This window comes from Vanessa cardui, chromosome 12 (genome assembly GCF_905220365.1).
Source record: "Vanessa cardui chromosome 12, ilVanCard2.1, whole genome shotgun sequence".
Taxonomy (NCBI): Eukaryota; Metazoa; Arthropoda; class Insecta; order Lepidoptera; family Nymphalidae; genus Vanessa; species Vanessa cardui.
The window spans coordinates 1303277-1321467 of record NC_061134.1 but is presented as its reverse complement, the minus strand read 5'-3'; the positions used below and the strand labels follow the sequence as shown (position 1 = coordinate 1321467).

At 30.4% G+C, this 18191-nt stretch overlaps 1 protein-coding gene across 1 annotated transcript in view; it reads left to right on the top strand.

The window, feature by feature from the left end:
- LOC124534077 overlaps window positions 1–17093 on the top strand; it is a 78270-nt gene extending 61177 nt beyond the window's left edge. Inside the window, exons 4-7 of the mRNA XM_047109741.1 lie at window positions 7595–7785; window positions 8227–8356; window positions 9050–9190; window positions 13419–17093. Of these exons, the coding sequence (XP_046965697.1) occupies window positions 7595–7785; window positions 8227–8356; window positions 9050–9190; window positions 13419–13576 (620 nt within the window). The 3' untranslated portion in view covers window positions 13577–17093. The remainder of the gene's footprint in view (window positions 1–7594; window positions 7786–8226; window positions 8357–9049; window positions 9191–13418) is intronic.
- The last annotated feature ends 1098 nt before the right edge of the window (window positions 17094–18191 follow it).

The window sequence follows — 18191 nt, the reverse complement described above, 5'->3', positions numbered from 1 at the left end:
TTAGAGGTAAACTAAGTTGTTACTTCTGTTTCGTTTTTCGTATTCAAAATGGTGTATGTATTTTCATGAAAAGAAGGTCAAAATACATTATAACAAATTTCATATCGATCGGCGGTATGCCCTTTTCGGAAGTAGTACGCATAATATCACGAATATATTGTAGTTGTATTATCAACAAGAAAACAATAACAAGTTATAACATATGGTCTACTCATATCTATATATAAGTGTATATAAAGCCACATATGTGAGTAATATTAGGAGACAACCTTTGCTTAGGACATTATAGAGACGCTTATCGCTGAACCCATTAACCTCATTGGAAGCGACGACGAGAAAAAACCGTAACGAGACATTTTTTGGTACAGGATGAAATTCTAACAAGATATTTCAGATTATTATGATACAGTCGATATATCAATATCATCACTACATGGTATAAAACAAAGTCGCTTACCGCTGTCTGTCCCTATGTATGCTTAGTTTTTAAGGATTACGCAACAGATTTTGCTGCAGCTTTTTTTTAATAGACAGAATTCTTCGGGACATACACGTGGACAATATGTATATTAAAGAAATACTGATAATTTAGACAATTTCTACTTTATTTAGTACTAGATCCGCCCCGGCTTCGCGCGTGTCAATACTGGTACTAAATATACTACAGATTTTTTTCTTTTTTCTTTACTATATTGACCATGTATTATATACAAAAGCCTTCCTCCCGAATTATTCAAAAAAATCGCATCAAAATCCGTTTCGTAATTTTATAGATCTAAGTATACATGGGGACAGACAGTGGTAAACGACTTTGTATTATACTATGATTAGCATTGCACCCGTGCGAAGCCGGGTCGGTGCGCTAGTAAGGTAATTAAGGAAGAACTATACAACGTATTACGTTCCTCAGCGTTTTGACATCCGTTTCCTTCCAAGAAACAAGTGCTCAGCCTACCGTAACGACATGCTTGACGTTTAAACGTGTTCTATATTTAGAGAACGTTGAAATTTCTGACAATAAATGTACTGCGAATCGAGTATAACGTCTCTTTTTATTTACCTTTATTTTTACTTCATTTCTTACTCATGCCCGGAAAAACAAGCTCCTGACAGGTCCGTGAACAAATTGATGAAAAGTAACAGCCTGTAAATTTCCCACTGCTGGGATAAAGCCTCTTCTTCCATTAAGGAGAGGGTTTGGAACATATTCCACCACGCTGTTCCAATGCGGGTTGGTGGAATGCACGGGTTGGTGAAATGCAATTCTGCATTCCACCAAACGAATTGACGATGCGACATTGAATTGGCGAATATTTTCGAATTATGTTATCATATAGTTATAAATTTTAAATTCTATCTTTTTCGGTCAACTTTCTTTTAAATAATTGCATTGTTTTATAAACTAATAGTAGTCGCCCGCGGCTTCACTGCCGTTTTAGGGTGTTGGTTATCATGTATTAGGCAAAACAGTGGCTCCTTTCTTGGAGTTTAAGTTCGCTTAATACGAAATTTCATCAAATTCGGCTCAGCTGCTTGGTTCTGAAACAGCGACAGACAGCCATAGTTACTTTCACATTTACGATATTAGTATAGAAGTATGGATTTAATAACTAATCATGATTTCTGCCTCTGAAATATTGTCTAAAATCTTAAATATTCCCATTCGGTGTCAGGATTCAGTCCCAGGTCACAGAATGTATTGTAATAACAGTAGTCCACGTGTAATATATTCAATTGTTCGTTTTAAAACGACCTGCTCTAGATAGCCTCTCTCTATGAGGGTGTCTTAAAGTCGTAGCTCGGGCTTTAAAAGCTGCCACAGAAAGCGTCTACTGACTTACGTAACGTTGTATAAATCCTTCGACATAATCGTTATACTTTGCTTCGGAGTCGTTGTATACTAAAAATATTATCACGAAATGACAAATAAAATTGTATAGCTGTATATGTGTAATATATATAATATATGTTCATTATTTTGTGATTAGAAATGTATATAAAGGTCTTGTCTATTCTATTTTATAATAATTAAATTAACATGCTTTCCAGCTCTTATAATATTCAAATAATTATATTTTCAAATACATTTTTTTAAACTTCGTAATATATGATAATAGTGATAGGAACTATTAATAATAAGGGCACTAATTATTATTGTAAAGAAAACTTACTTATTATTGTAAATCTGTTCATTTGAAATGAGCAACTACGCAAGATTCTTGACGTTTGTTCTCGCTAGAGACTGCTTTTCGAAACGGTGGTAGTATTGAATTATTATCGACGATCAAAAACACTTAATTGTGAATTTTACTAGAATTAAATAGATTTGATATGGAAACCTGCAAATAAACAGTATGTAAATCCCATAAACATATTTTTTTTACTGTTAACCTTTACAAGAGAGACTAACATACCTACAGCTGCGAGAAATCATTAGTAATATAGTAAGTACTGAGTCTAAATTTTTAAGTTTCTCTGACCGAGTTTATCTTTAATTTTATGAAAACCTTTCAGTTTTAGTTGAATAGCAATTCCCTCGTTTTGCGGTTAAAATTCGAACTGAGCACTTGAAACTGAAATTCTAGAACCTTCGACATTACAAAGTTTAATGCTTTCGAAATCGTCCGGTAATCATTTATCGTTGATTGAAAGCTTAAAACTTAACTCGTCCGAAAAGGAAAATAGAATTGAAAGTTTTAAATGTCTAAATAGCTTTGAAACCGACGGCAGAAATTTTTTTTGATCATTGACATACTTTTTAGAAAACAGTTTTTTTTTACGATATTTTGTCAATAGATATTATAAAATTTAAGTACTATTCAGCTTATTACCTATACATGGGTTGCAACAGTAGGACTATAATGTTGAAATAGTATAAATAAAAACATAATCAAGGAATTTGTATGTAAAAATTTTAACAAAAAGAAAAACCGACTTGGTGCTTGCCTGAGTTTGAACTTGCAATCATCGGTTAAGATCTACGCATTCTAACAACTGGGCCATCTCAGCAGAGACTTAAAAGTCGATTTACGTTTATTATATAATAATGTAGTTGCAATTATTGTTATATTCGGAGTCGGTGTCGACTAAAAAAATATTTTTTTTGTTTAAAACTTATGTGTATACAAAAATCTAGTTCCATATCATAAAACAATGTCAATTACATATTCGTATCTCTCATGTCTTTGAGTCTGCTGGCAATCGAACTGTCTGTCAGATGCCATCTAGTTTTATCCGAATTTAACTTACATTTATGATATTCAAATCACACAGTTCATCTAAGCATTTAAGATTCAATCTGAATAATAATTAATTGTTAATCATATCAAATCAATTTTATTTAAGTAAAGTTTACAATGAAGCGTTTTTGAATCGTCAACAATGAAATATTAGCACCGTTTCGGAAAGCAGCTTCTAGCGAGAAGAAACGGCAAGAAACTCGTGTAGTTGCTCTTTTTAAATAAACAGATTTACAATGCTTTTGTAAATGTGCAATTTACAGTAATTAGTATTAAGTAGTAATTCCTATGATGGAACCCGAGCCTAACTCCAATTTTCTTTCTAAAAAGTACTCTTTTAATGAATAATATGATTTATTATTCATTAAAATTAATTTAAAAAGATTAGTAAGACTAACTTTATAAAGTTAGTCTTACTAATCTTTTTAAATTTTGAGATTGGTAAATTGATTATATTTTCCGGTATCTTATTATATATGCGTATACCATTGCCCAAAAACGTTCTATTATCCGTATGCAAACGGAAACTGGGGGTTACAAGTTTATTCTTATTTCTTGTATTAATAGTATCAGCATTGGTGGAATATTTTTTTATATTCTTTTGTATAAACATTATATTATCATAAATAAATTGTGGAGCAGCGGTTAATACACCAATTTATGATATTTATTTTATACGTGGTATATAATATCCAACTAAATATCAAACAAACTCGTTGCAGTTTGTAGGCAGCTTGCTCTCTCTCAACAGTTTTATCTTGTACGGTACCTAAATTAAACTTTACTTATTACTATAAGTTGCTGTTGTTAAACTCGCGCAATAAAAGTTTTCGTAAGACTCGTCTAGCCGCTTATTATTAGTTATACGTTATGCATTTTTATATTCAGTAAAGAAACTCATACACGTATTGCTGGATTAACTGAAGAAATAAAAATGTCTTTGATTTTAATGTTATATCAACATATGTGACTCTTGTCAATAAATAAATTGTAAATAAGAAGCCCGTGAAATGTAATGTTAAATTAAACGTAACATCGAAATCCCCTAAAGTTTACCTGAAAAAGTAAATCAAAGTTAATCCGGGGCTGAGTAATTAGGAGAGACGGGGCTTATGGCTTATGTTGTAAATATAAAATGTTTCACGCAATAATAATATACTTTGCCATGCAAAACTGTGACAGCAAAGGTTTTTTTGAATTAAAACGTCTGTTTTCTCCTCCGATGTTCGCGCGCAATGTGTATTATGTGTGTAAAAATTTATTTTTATGAGACGTTATGACTATGTGGCTTTTTTTAATATTGCGGTTTCACAAATGCGTGGGGAGTTAAAAATATGAGACATTTGAAATTGCGACTAACTACAACTCGTTCATTAAAAGCTCCTTTTATCTATCTTATCTTCTAACTTATCTATATTATTATAAATGTGAAAGTAAGACTGTCTGTCTGTCTATCACTCTTTCACGACCAAACCAATGATTTGATGAAATTTGATTTGAAGCAAACTTGAACTCTAAGAAAGAACATATTTTTTTGCCTAACACATGACAACCAACACCCTCAAATGTATGTAGTATTTCATAAAATGAAAAATAATTTTACATTTGAATTACATTTTTCTTTGTAAACTAATACTCATTAAAAGAAACCAGTACCATATAATATTCATGCGTATATAAATATATTTACTACTCCAATCCGAAGAAATGAGCAATATTGGAAGGCTCGGAGTTAATATAGACGTCTTGTCAACCCCCAGGCAATCATGGAACCCCTTAGAAAGGTTCGCGTTTTGTCGCTTGACAAGCGAGATAAATGAGTTCCATTGAAAACATTAAGTTTGCGAAAGAACGTTCTATCCATGGTGTTTTATCAGCACGTAATGTGTTTTAAACTGAGTTTTTTTTACGTTGCGTACAATTTGAATAGATTTTTAATTAATCGCAGTGCTACTATAAGCTTTAAGACAATTATATTTCTGAACTAACCTTAATTCCTTGTTTCCATTAAAGATTTTTTTATCATTTTATTTATTAGTTCTTTCGTGCACTTTTCATCCATATTATATGTTACTACACCGTTGGTATATCGAAGGTCGTAGCTCAACAAACAAGCTATGTAACACAAACATATTTTTCAATCTTTCTTTCGCAAAGTGTGCTATTCTTAGTATCCACCTAAGTTGATCTTTATACTATTAAAGAGTCCAAATAAAGAACATTTTCCAATTTATATACACTTTTGCACGGTTGCTATACTGATACTTAATATACTACAGAATATTATTATAAACTAAGTTAATAGCTTTTGTTCACTAGACAATATTAACCGCTATACTCCTGCATTGAAATTTGAAATATCTTCAAAAATATTCATTTAAATTAGGTTCATGCTGTCAATGGCTGTATTGATCTAATCCAATTTCAATTCAATCACAATTTTTAAGGTACTTTAGTGGAAAAAGATTAATGCTTTATTGCTTAAGCAATGCAAATTGCTTGGAAAATAAGAGATTATTTCTAAAATAAAGCGTAAAAAATGGTTATATGTATTATATATGTTAATGTATGTCCCACAATAACAATTTTATTTTATTAGCCCTAAGAGATAGAAAAATATATCGAGGACTTTTTGTGCGGTTTTACGTTTAAGGTGTATATTGTATATACTAATACTAATTAAATTTGTTACTCTTGCTATTCTGATGAACGGGGTCACACGAATTTTAGGTAAATAACGCTATGAACAATTCTATTCAATAATCCTCATTTATAAAACCGATATGTATTCGTGGTGCAACACAATGGGTCTATTTTCCCATTCAAATGGTAATGCAGAGCTCGTCCATTGGTCTAATTATTTTTGTCCCTCATATGTACGAGAAATTCTGTATTTATATTTTTATTTTGCACACAAACCGCTATAATTTTAGTTTTACATTATTTGCCTTGCCCTAAAATCTGTGTCAATAAATTTGAATGTTAAGATACATGTATATGTGTATAATATTAAATAGAATAGTTCTGTAAGCCCCCTACATAATATGCCCCTGAAATCATAAAACTCTAAATGAACTTAAGACTTTTGTTGCTATTTGTTATATATATTTACTTGGTGGTAAGGCTTGGTGGTGGCGCATTGGCGATGTAAGAAATGGTTAATATTTTTTACTGCGCCATTGTCTATGAGCGGTGGTGACCACTTATCATCAGGTGGCCTATGTACCTATATGCTTGTCCACTAACCTATCCTATAACATAAAAAAATGTCTACTAAACAGCTTTAGGTTTATTAATAATACTCGTTAAAGAAATAAATACAAGTAAAGCAATTTATTTAAAAATCAATCTGTAATCTCCGTCTTTGTTAGCGTGAAAGTCGGAATAACAAGTAGAACATGTCCAACATAAAATCCCCCCATAGGACTGTGATAAGATCTCATACATATTTATATCCAGTAATAAAGGTGAAGTATGTTACTCCATTTTGCCAGTTCTTTAATAAAGCTTTTAGTCGAGTACATAAAATACCAGCTTGTTTAATAAAACACATTTTTGTTACTTTATTATTTCATTTTTTTTTTAATTTTAATCATTTCATTTATTTAAATTGTCTTAAACATTACTTCAAAGGTAATCTCTGTTTTGAATTATCTTGCTTAATTCGATTTTAATACTTGGTGGTTTTTGTGCAAGCCTATTTGGGTAGGTACCACTTAATCACCAGACATTCTACCTCCAAGTAGCAGTATTATTGAGTTTGAAGGGTGAGTGAGCTAGTGTAATTACAGGCATCTGAATAACTTCAACTTCCAATAAGGAATGGTCCTTAGATTACCAATGCACCACTTGGGGAATATTTCTGACAGCAACATTGTCTACGGGCGATGGCGACCACTTACCATAATGTGGCCCATTTGCTCGTCCGCCAACCTTTGTCATAAAAAATACTCGATTAACCACGTATACCACTATTATTATATGTCTTAATGTAACATTATTGCATTTAGTATACATATTTGTATATATACTAAACGCTTAGTCATAATTCTCGATTCCAGACACTACGGGGTAAAATATTTTCTTATTAAATTTGACTTTTAATTAAGATCAGCTGAAGGAAATTTCAGTCATAAACATAATTTCGTAAATTCACAAAGAACAAAATCCATATTAAATATGCGGGTCTGTCGTCTTCATTTTTCATTATCATATTTCTGAAATATATAAGGACTGGATAACTTTAAGCCGAGATACATAGTTCTCTATAGGTATCTGTATCACCTCAGGGAAAAAAATATGAAGTTACATTTCTATTTCGATTTAATAATTTCATTGTATATATTTATTCACAGCGGAACCTCCACCCCTAGTCAACGTGACAGTACACGCGTCAACCATCCTAGCTATAATATTGTGGAACGTGGCCGGTGACGGTGGTCACCCCATCATGGACTTTACCGCGCAGTACCGGTCGGCAGCACCCATCAATGATAGCCTAGAACCGTGGCGGCCTATCAGCCCTAACCACATCAGCCCAAACTCGGTAATAAAATTAACTATTTGAAACTACAATAATATTTACTTAAGTAAGTATATTTACATAAAAGAAACGATTAATATAACTTTAATATGTAAACACCTAAGACTAAGGTTTAAACATTTGAAGTATATAGTAGGTATTGAATGCAGTGCTCCTTATAATCTACGTATTCCTTAACATATCTGTTCAAATATTACTCATGTTTTGAATTTAAATTATTGCTGTATTTGTTTTAATGATGAAACGATTTTGCCTCTGCTACGTAGTCGTCTTGGGTAAACGATCCCGTCCATTTGAAAAAATATGTCTGTGCACTAGACTTCAAGTAGTCTACAAACTTAACATAACTTAAATCAACCAAATAAATAAATTGAACCAACATTACGACGTTTACACTGTTTTCTTATTTATATTAAATTTAATTTTAGAAAATGTACGTTCCAGAGACAAATCGATGTGTACCATTTGGAACCAAATGCGTCGTATTGGTTCCGAGTATGGGCTAACAATGTCCTGGGTCCCGGGCCCCCTGTGGAGGTGCTCGCCACCACACTTTACAGCGATCAGGAAGCAGGTTTGTTGAAAAATATATTTCTAGAGTATATCTTTATTAAAACTTACGTAAAAACATCGTGGAGTACAAAATATAGTTAAAACGTCAATGGAGTATACTTAAAACGTAAGTGGAACATTAATGTACTTTAACATACATATCCCGTATCAAAAATTAGTTCACCGTGCCTTCATTGGCGTTCCTATGAATTCCTATAGAGAATATAAACTATTATGTAAGTCGGATCAAATGCAGCACGCCTAGTGATGACCGAAACCCTCCAAGTTACACGATAATGCGCTTAGATTCGCAATCCACTTGATTCTATAAACATATCAAACACAATAAATAGCAGCAGTGTATCATAAATATATTTATGGAACGCATTTGTAATTCAAACGTATGATGTATTGGTTTTTGTTATATCTATAAAATATAATACAAATTATATACCCAGGTATATAATATGCATTATCTTAATTTCTCAAAAGTAAACACGAATTTTTAAAAAATCAAAAAATGGTTACGATATTAAATTATTCACCTGAATTTGCGTAATATTCCATTCAATGTTATATTTTTAATTGTAGTAGCTGATTCGCTTGCCTCTTATTTAACTGGTGGCAGACTACATTCAAATTGCTTGACGAAACCTACTTGATGTTCAAAGTACGTTTTGATTTTGAAGAACTTTTAACACTGCATAATTCACAGAGCTATATAAGCACTTCCTCGAGGGTGCGGAAACATTCGACACGCGCACGTGGGTGGCCGCGGTGTGCGTGGTGATGGGAACGCTCGCCGTGCTGGCGGCCGGCACGTGCGCCGTGCTCTGCCGGGAGTGGCGCCGCTCAGGTGAGCAGAATCCCTAGCCCACGACCTCCCGGCCTATGTTGCCCCGGCTTTACTTCCTCTTCCATTGAGCCGCGCGTGGATCGCATAGACTGGAATTGAGAGGAGTTAGGATTTTCTGCAAAACGTTTCCTTAGCTATAGACTATTTAGTATTTAAGCATGTGCTTCGACTGCATCGCACTGACATACCGAGCTGGCTGTGAAACTATCAAAAGAATTATATAAAACCTACATACTTGGCTCAGCCCATGATAATCTATATATAATTGTTTTTTATAATGGCTTTAAGTTTATCTGGAGGCTAACTGTCAAAACAAACCAATCACAAGCAAACTATGAGAATGTGCATATGTTATTGTGATTGTAAAGTTGTACACAATTAGCCAACTGTTACCACTTATGTTAAGTATAAAAACTTTATAAAAATACATTTCAAATTTGTTGTACTATTTGGTTTTGGGTAGTTTAATGTTTGTTTCAATGAATCTAGAAACAGATATAGAAGTTTTATCAAATTTGTGTGTTTATTAATGTTATGTAAAAAAATGTATATTTATATACTATTAATATCTATATGTTAAACATGGATTAGTTGCAAAAATATAACAATTTAATACAGTACATTGCCATGAAATATATAAACATAATACTTCAAAAATGTACACGGGGCACTTTATGTAAAAAATGTAAAAAAAAGTTTACACTGCTCAACATCAACTAACCATATTTTAAACTCTATTTCCATATAAATTAAGCTTATGTAAAAAGTTAAAATCTCTGAGGTGCCTCTTTATCTCTAGTGTATATAATCTATACTAATAGGCACAGTGGATTCAACTATGTAATTAATTATCAATCTCGAAATAAATTGAATAATGTGATAAATATCGTAAGAAACAACTACGTCTTACTCGACCACTATACAAAAACTTTATTACCTTCAATTAATATTAGTAAAGCCTTAAAAATATTTAAGCTAATATAGTTGCCTTATCAAAATAAATCTAAGTATCAGTCAAGCTTACAAAATAGTATTTATATAAAACACTTAGATATATATTCACATGATTCTACTTTACTTATAAAAATGTAGATTAAAAAAATAATTTCAATTAATTCTTTCAAGTGCCAATTATTTACAAAATTTGAATTATATTTATCATGTAGTTGGGGTAGATTAGATTTTTAAAAAATCAATTAAAATGGTACAAAAAAATGTTTAAAAAAACTTTGCTATGCTATAATGATGAAGGTGCTATGCTATATTTTTAATATTAAATAATCTTAAATTAAATACCAAAAAGCAATAATAATTGTAAATAACCATTAGATCATAGTAAAGCTTTCAAGTAAGATTTAATTAGAATTCTATCAAGGGACAATATTCTTGAGGTTCAATTAAAAAAAAAAAAAGTTTGTTATAATCTGCTCTAAACATAATAATATTTTTAAAAAGTACTAACTCTCATTGCAATAATAATCAATTAAAAATATGATTCTATTTTTAAATTTTTTTTCAGTTTTGTATATAGATTTTATTTATGAATTTTTTATTGTTAAAAGTGAATGTCAATCTGAATCTCGAAAGTGTGATATTTATTTATACATATATGATATAAAGACACAGTTTTTTTTGTTTTAATGATAAAAGAAATATTAAATTATTACGTTAAAATTATAAATTTTATTATGTTCAAATGTAATAATTCTTAGAAATAATGTTTATGGACCAACACAAGATTAACGTCAATTATATATACTTGGATTTGATGAACTAGGTATTAAAAACAACTGTCATAATTCAGAGGATAGTTCGACAAACAATTTGTAGCGTTCTTTTTTTAAAAAATCGCAGTTAAATGAGCGTTAAAAACCATAAAACCATAAATATAATATACGACAGAAAAGTTTCACTTAAAATTACCTGCAGAATCGCTGCACATAAATACCTACCTATAATGAAATGATGTTTTGTATGTAATAGATTAACTTGAGTAAAATTAATTTCAAAGTTTTCAAACCCAGTATAAAATGGCGCCAAAAACTTTTAAAAAGGCAAAGGACACACCAAGCCCAAAATTTTCAGTACTTTTTTTGACATATAAATTTCACTTACACATATATGATATCAAATATACATTTAAACAGTATTTTGGTCCCTATTAGGTTTTTAGATTATAATAAATATGTAAATCTTAGGCTTTCTAAGTTATAAACTTAACGCCTAAATGGTGATAGTATGCAAAGTAATAATTAGCGTTTTTTCCAATTTAATTATTAATCAATTCTAGGTTGTAAGAATTTTGCAATAATTCCATAATATAATTATGTATTTTGTAGTAAATAAATAAGAAGTATATAATAGCAAGATTTTACTTTTTAGTATACGAGAATTTCTTGCCAAATGCATGTTTATAATTCCTTGTAAAAAATATTTTATTTTTTAAATAAATATAGTTTTAAATAACGAGTAGAATATATTTAGGATTTCGTTCAGCTAAACATTCCAAATTTAAACGAATGTTAATTTTATTGATAAATAAATGTAATGTTTACATACTTAAAATAAAAAGAAAACGATCATTTTAGATTTCGCCTTTTTAGATATTTTTCGATTCTGTAGTATAAAAAAATATATAAAATTAAAAAAAAATAGCTCTTGGCGTACACATTCTTATGACTTCAGGACCACTCAAATTCTTGGACCACTCGCTGAATTAACACTTAATACTTGAGCACGCTATAATATAATACTATATAATACATATACACACATATAGGACTACCAAAGAGTTACAACTAATATGCAAATCTTACTGCATAGACTAGTTGTTATGCTTTCTATGCATTGAATTTTTAAAATAAATATATATTTCTACTAGATTTACAATTTTATAGGGTAATGCTTAGTTTTAAGACGCATAGGATTAAATGAGACAGGTTAATGTGATTTCTTTCCTAAATATATAAAATAATATATCATTCCATTTTATAATAATAATATTTTATATTACATGTGTTTTAATATCATTGTCTGGTTTTAATATGATTTCTTGCCTTCTCCGGCAGTAGTAATGAGATGATTATTCTGTAAGAACAACTTTCAATCTCAGTGGAACGCGATCGTGAAATGTCAGAAGTGATTTACTTTGATGTTGACTGTATTTAAAGGATGCATTAAAAATTGAGTAATTAATTTACGTAGGTTTTGAACATTTCACGGTCGATATACGAAGTAAGTTCTGTCAGAATAGCACTGTTGGTGAACATGTGAAATGACGCACTGTTCAGTCTTATGACTAGCAACACTGTCGAATATTAAATGTCAAGTCATTCAAACTTAAGTCATTTATAAATTGTGGTTGAAAGCTATAAAATAAATTAATTAATTGGTAATGTAATGAACCAGTTTGCATTAAGAAAAAAGTAAATAACACCCAAAGAGATATATCAGTATCTATGGGCATATAATACCTTAGAACTGTCTTATATATAAACTACGAAGTGACAAGTACAAGTTGAGATGAAATAAATAATTTAAAAGCTTTAGCACTATAATCATTAATACAATACATACATCATTAATAAATATTTCTTTAACTTGCTTGGCATTTTAGAACTGAAAATATGAATTTCATCATTTAATATTGAATATCTAAATAGCGTAGCGATAGATTCACTGCTTCGCTTTTAATTTTTATTTGTTTCGAAATTTTGAAGCATATGACAACACTGATGTGATCGATGCTTAAAATTTTGAAATATTAAATCAATGATGAAATTCATACACAGATTACAGTATTAAAATATAAGAAATTATTTTAATTGAATTTTCGATTTAAAAAAACATATGTAATCGAAACTCACTCTCATCGAGTTACATATTAATTTATAACAAAATAGAAAATAAAACTTGTCAAAACGATATTGTGCAATGACGTCTAATTCAGCCGAGGTGAGAGTGAGTTTCATGTTTTCAATTTAACCGCATGTCGCATATCTTCCGAAGGTGATATTGATGCCGTATGTATTCATTTTATTCATTCGAAATTTTTCTTCTTCCCTCTCTATCGCACTCGCTTGGAACGCACGCTTGGACTGCGGGGCTGCACACTAACAAACAAACACATATACACATGGTGACGGTACGTATTAATCCGACTAAATTTTTATCCCCATAACCAATTTTACGCATTTTGCTTTCGTTTCTCAAATTACTCGAACAATAGATTACTCCGAGGAGCAGGATGTTATAGAATTAGTGCCTAATATAATTTTGAATCCGGGATTTATGGAATCGGATCCCGTGCGACCGCGGGAGTCGTACGCAGCGTCGATCATCAAGTCGACGGAGTGTCCAGGGCCCGGGAAGCCGAGGCGTGTCTGATTCTCGTCTATACTGAACCTTAGAATATTCTATCTCACTGATTCGGGGTTATTGTCATGATTGTAAATGTTAACAACTGAGTGACGGCACGAGGTTCGATGGCTAATGGCAGTTACTTGGAAATGTCGCTTTTGTGCTCGAAACGACTCAATTATTTATCACAGATTAGAAAATAGTGGCTTGATGTTTGGCGACACGACAAAGGCTTAACTAAAATATAATTGCGGATTACTAAAGCAACAGAAACTAAACAAGCAATGATATAAATAATAAATGAGAGAATGGTCGATCCTATCATATGTCCGAATGCTGTGGAACACAATTGACCCAAGGGTAACGATGGACATATCAAACGCAACGTAAAGATTATTTTGTAATATTGAATTGGAGCGATAGAATATTCTATAGTTTGTAAAATTTAGCTATTGCGCTCGCCGTTTGGTCGATTTTAAAATGCAATAATTCATCTCTTTCAAAATGCAGACAAAGGTATCGTTTTAGACAAAATGTTATATATCATTTTTAGGTGAATATGAATAAAGTAAGGTGATGTCTGCATTTTGAAAAATATGATAAAGATAGCTCTAACTACTGAGAGAGATCACTTTTAGATTATAAGACGTTTGAGTGTTGGGGTTGCCATTGGTAAATGATATGTAGCAGTTTCTGCTCGGTTTAGTTTTACACATTTCTTTACAAGAACTAACGCTTGCATTTACTTTTGATAAAACTTTTTACACCGTTACGGCGTCTAAGGCTGACACTCGCTTTACCTTTCTTTATTAATGGCAAACCTAGCGCGATTGTAATTTTGAATAATATTGCTTACCGTTCAAAATGAATTGTTAATGTTGCTAGCTATAATAAATCGTAATTTATTATTTATTTTTGCAATATTGTATATGTATAATATTTTTGTAAAAAGATATCAAGTAATTAAGGATTTAAAAGACAAAGCATGGGTTATTTTTGTTTGCTATTGTGATTTTATACTGTGATTATTTTTCTTCATTTTAAACGATTAATATAAATGATGATATCCAAAGTTCGCTTAAATTTTATAAAATAGGTCTATGGAGACTGTTTCACGTATATCATATGAAGCTTAGGTTATATTAGAAAGTAGATATTTAATAGTGTAAGCACCGTGGGCTATTTGGACGCACATAAAAGCCCAGTGTATATTAGCCTAAGAAGCACAGCTTGTCGAGAGCTTCGCGATATTATCAATTGACAATATGGTAGTGAATAATTTAAAGCTGCATATAGAAATTAAGACACTTTAAGGCAATGATGCGTAAATATGCCGTAGCTGTAAAATATTATATTGATTTGTCATTTAAATAATGAAAGATAAAACGTTAATTAAAATTTGTACAGTGCATTATATGGTGTTTCACAAGGAGCAATGTTTGGACCTATTATTTTTCAAATTTACAACACTGATGATATAATTGTGTGTGATATAAAAATGATTGTACTATTTTGATACGTATTAAATGACGTTTTGTGTAATTTTTAAAAGAGAATATGAATGTTTGTGACAAATGAATATAATGAAAATAAATTGTATTAATTAAGTGTTAGAACAGATGGATTATAATGTTGTTAACGATTTAAAGAGGGGTTTATTTTTATATACGTCGTGTACGCATATCAAGAACGCCTTAGAATATAATATATATATGTAAATAATGTCTTCTTTTCCTAAAATCTTGGCGCCATCAGAACGTTATCTATCATATTTTAAAATGCTATATCGTTAACGTAATGAAATATTTTGAAATTCATACATATAAATATTTTTAATATGCATAGAATGGAACATTTTAAAATAAATCCAAGTAATATTTTTATTTATTATGTAGACGACTTGTTCTAATGGTGCGTTTCTACTTCGTTCTTCCCTTTCTATACTGCTCATTGCCTTTCTGTGTATTCACTACCTTACTATTATCACTGTAGATAGATTTGTGATTGATGCTTACAAAATTTATTACTAAAGATCAAATATAACCTCTATTTGTTCGCGTGAAATCGGCATATTATGGAGACTGTCTTAAACTTTTATGATTAGTAGAAAACAACTGGAGAACCTATGGTCTATTATGAGCAAATTCCATATAAAGTTTTGATGTTATGACGGAATTGGTAACATGAACCACACCAATGCATTCTCTATCCTATTTATCGATCATTCGAGAATTATTCGATATTCAAATGTAAAATTGAAAGCAACTTCTTTAGAAAACTAAAGTGAATCAATAAGTATGGCTCCCAAATATTATGCCTCATAGAAGCAAAACAACGTAAGGCAACCTTTTCTGTACTGTAAGTCGTGATTAATAGACCTTTTTTGATTTTTTTCATAATGGCATCAATCACTAATCGATATGGTATTCCTATACGCGTTGTGCTTGCTCTTGGAACGAATATACATAAGTCTGCAATTAACTGTCCGTCTCGCGTGATTTATATCGTGCTATGTCAATTATGTGTACTGTATGTGTTTGTATTTCACCTTGTGTGTGTGTGTGTGCACTGCTCCTTGAAACTGTTCCTTTTAACATAGCTTGTGTATATTTTGAATGTATGCGATATATAAATAACGGCTATAAGTTTTTATCAGTGAGCTTCTTGTAGCTTGGGTTTCATTAAAAGCGTTTTATTAAATAAGTTGTATGCGTTCTTGTGCACTCAGGTAAGTTATAACAAATCGCATTGAATATATCAACTAATATATTAATTAATGCTAGTAATATACTAGTATCTAGAACTTAAATAGCTTCCTTAAAATTTAACGATTTTCAGCTTTAATAAACAATCCCACAATGTCCATTTTTGCTTCCAGTAATTATACAATATGTTATTTATAATATATTCTCAATAATGTTAACGAAAAGGCAGGTGTTATAAATAGAGTAACTGTAATACACCACCGTTGGTCAATCAAGTCTCAATTTTGATCAGACGTTTCATTAGCAATATTATGTAATAATAATTTTATACGATCAGTTGTAACTTTGAATAAAGAAGTAACTTTCAAAAAAAAGAACATAATCGAACGTTGAAAGATCTTAAAATCATAAATTAGTGATAGTTGGGTTGTAATAGGCTATAGTCGTAGAAATGTACGCTAGCGTTAGTAACGGCACGTAGGGTTTAGTTAGCGAGAACTAAGACTGGGGTAGTGTTGGCTGGTATAAGAGGGCTCGTTTTGATTTAAGGACGAAGGATACCCCGTTTTAATATATATTTACTAAACTTAATCAGTTTTTATTTTGTAAATTCGGGAAAGGTTATCGTAATTTATCTTTGAGTTGGATAACGTTTGAAAGTCTTCAAATATTACCTATAAATACCACTGTGTCATAGTAATTTGTTTTGTTTGTGCTTTACTAAACTAGCCAGCTTGCTTATTAGCTTATTAATAAATTTTATGATCATGACAAATATTGCAATATTTTTTAATACATAAATATGTTGTTTATTTTATATATTGAATTAATTTTGTTAGTTTGGAAATATTAATTCGAATAGACTACAGTCTGTGTTTTAAATATAATATTAAATATGCATCTCGATTGACTTGTTCGTTGTGTTACATACATTTTATTCATTTTAAATTATTTATTGTACTCATTATTAAATGTAAACTCAAATATAATAAACTATAATATAATATCAATAGAAATCATATAACATGGCGGACTCTATGTAGCCATATTATAAAATTATCGGCGCTTGTATTTGCAACTATGATATCACGTTATTTTATTTTGAAAAAACATATTACTAATTATATATTTAAATTAATTTATTGCATGCTGTTAATTCTGTTTTTATGGTATTATAATAAAAGACATTATACATTATATTGTTTTAAAAGCCTTTACATTATTTAGTACATTTATTCATCGTAATATTTATTAGAAATACACATTAGGCTGTCTCGTTTGTGTAATTGCAGTTTAATTTTCGGTGTTGCCATTGCATGCGAATATATTATAGGTACGTTCACGATTAGATTTATTTAAAAAAATATGATTGTCATTCAACTATTTGATTATTGATTTAAGAAAATGGGTTTATTAGTACACATGTTTTGTTATAGATTATATTTTAATTAATAATCAAATTAATTATATAAAATCTGTATTATATTTTTTTAACATTCGTATGATGTTAAATTTACGGAGCCATTGTAAAAATGTTGTCTATACCTAAGCTTATATTGTCACCAAAATCATGTTAAATATAAATATATAAATCATTTACTTTATATTAAAGTAACATTAGATAAATATCGCCTTTTATAAGCACGTCCATATTATATGGCAGCGAATGGATTATTTTGCCAATGTGTGTATGAATAAGTGTATGTTACCAAAATGTCGGCATGTAAGAACTTATTATTTGCAAAAATCATCACGTGCGAACTTACACAGATAAAAATAAACCCTTTATTAAAAACTTTTTTCTTAAATTTAACGGTATTAACCCTTCTGCCAGACGTTCGTTTCTTCCCATATAAATAGTACAATTGAATGTTTAATAAATCATTTGAATCTTGATATTTATTTGTCGATATAACAATGTATTATAAAAATCTGTG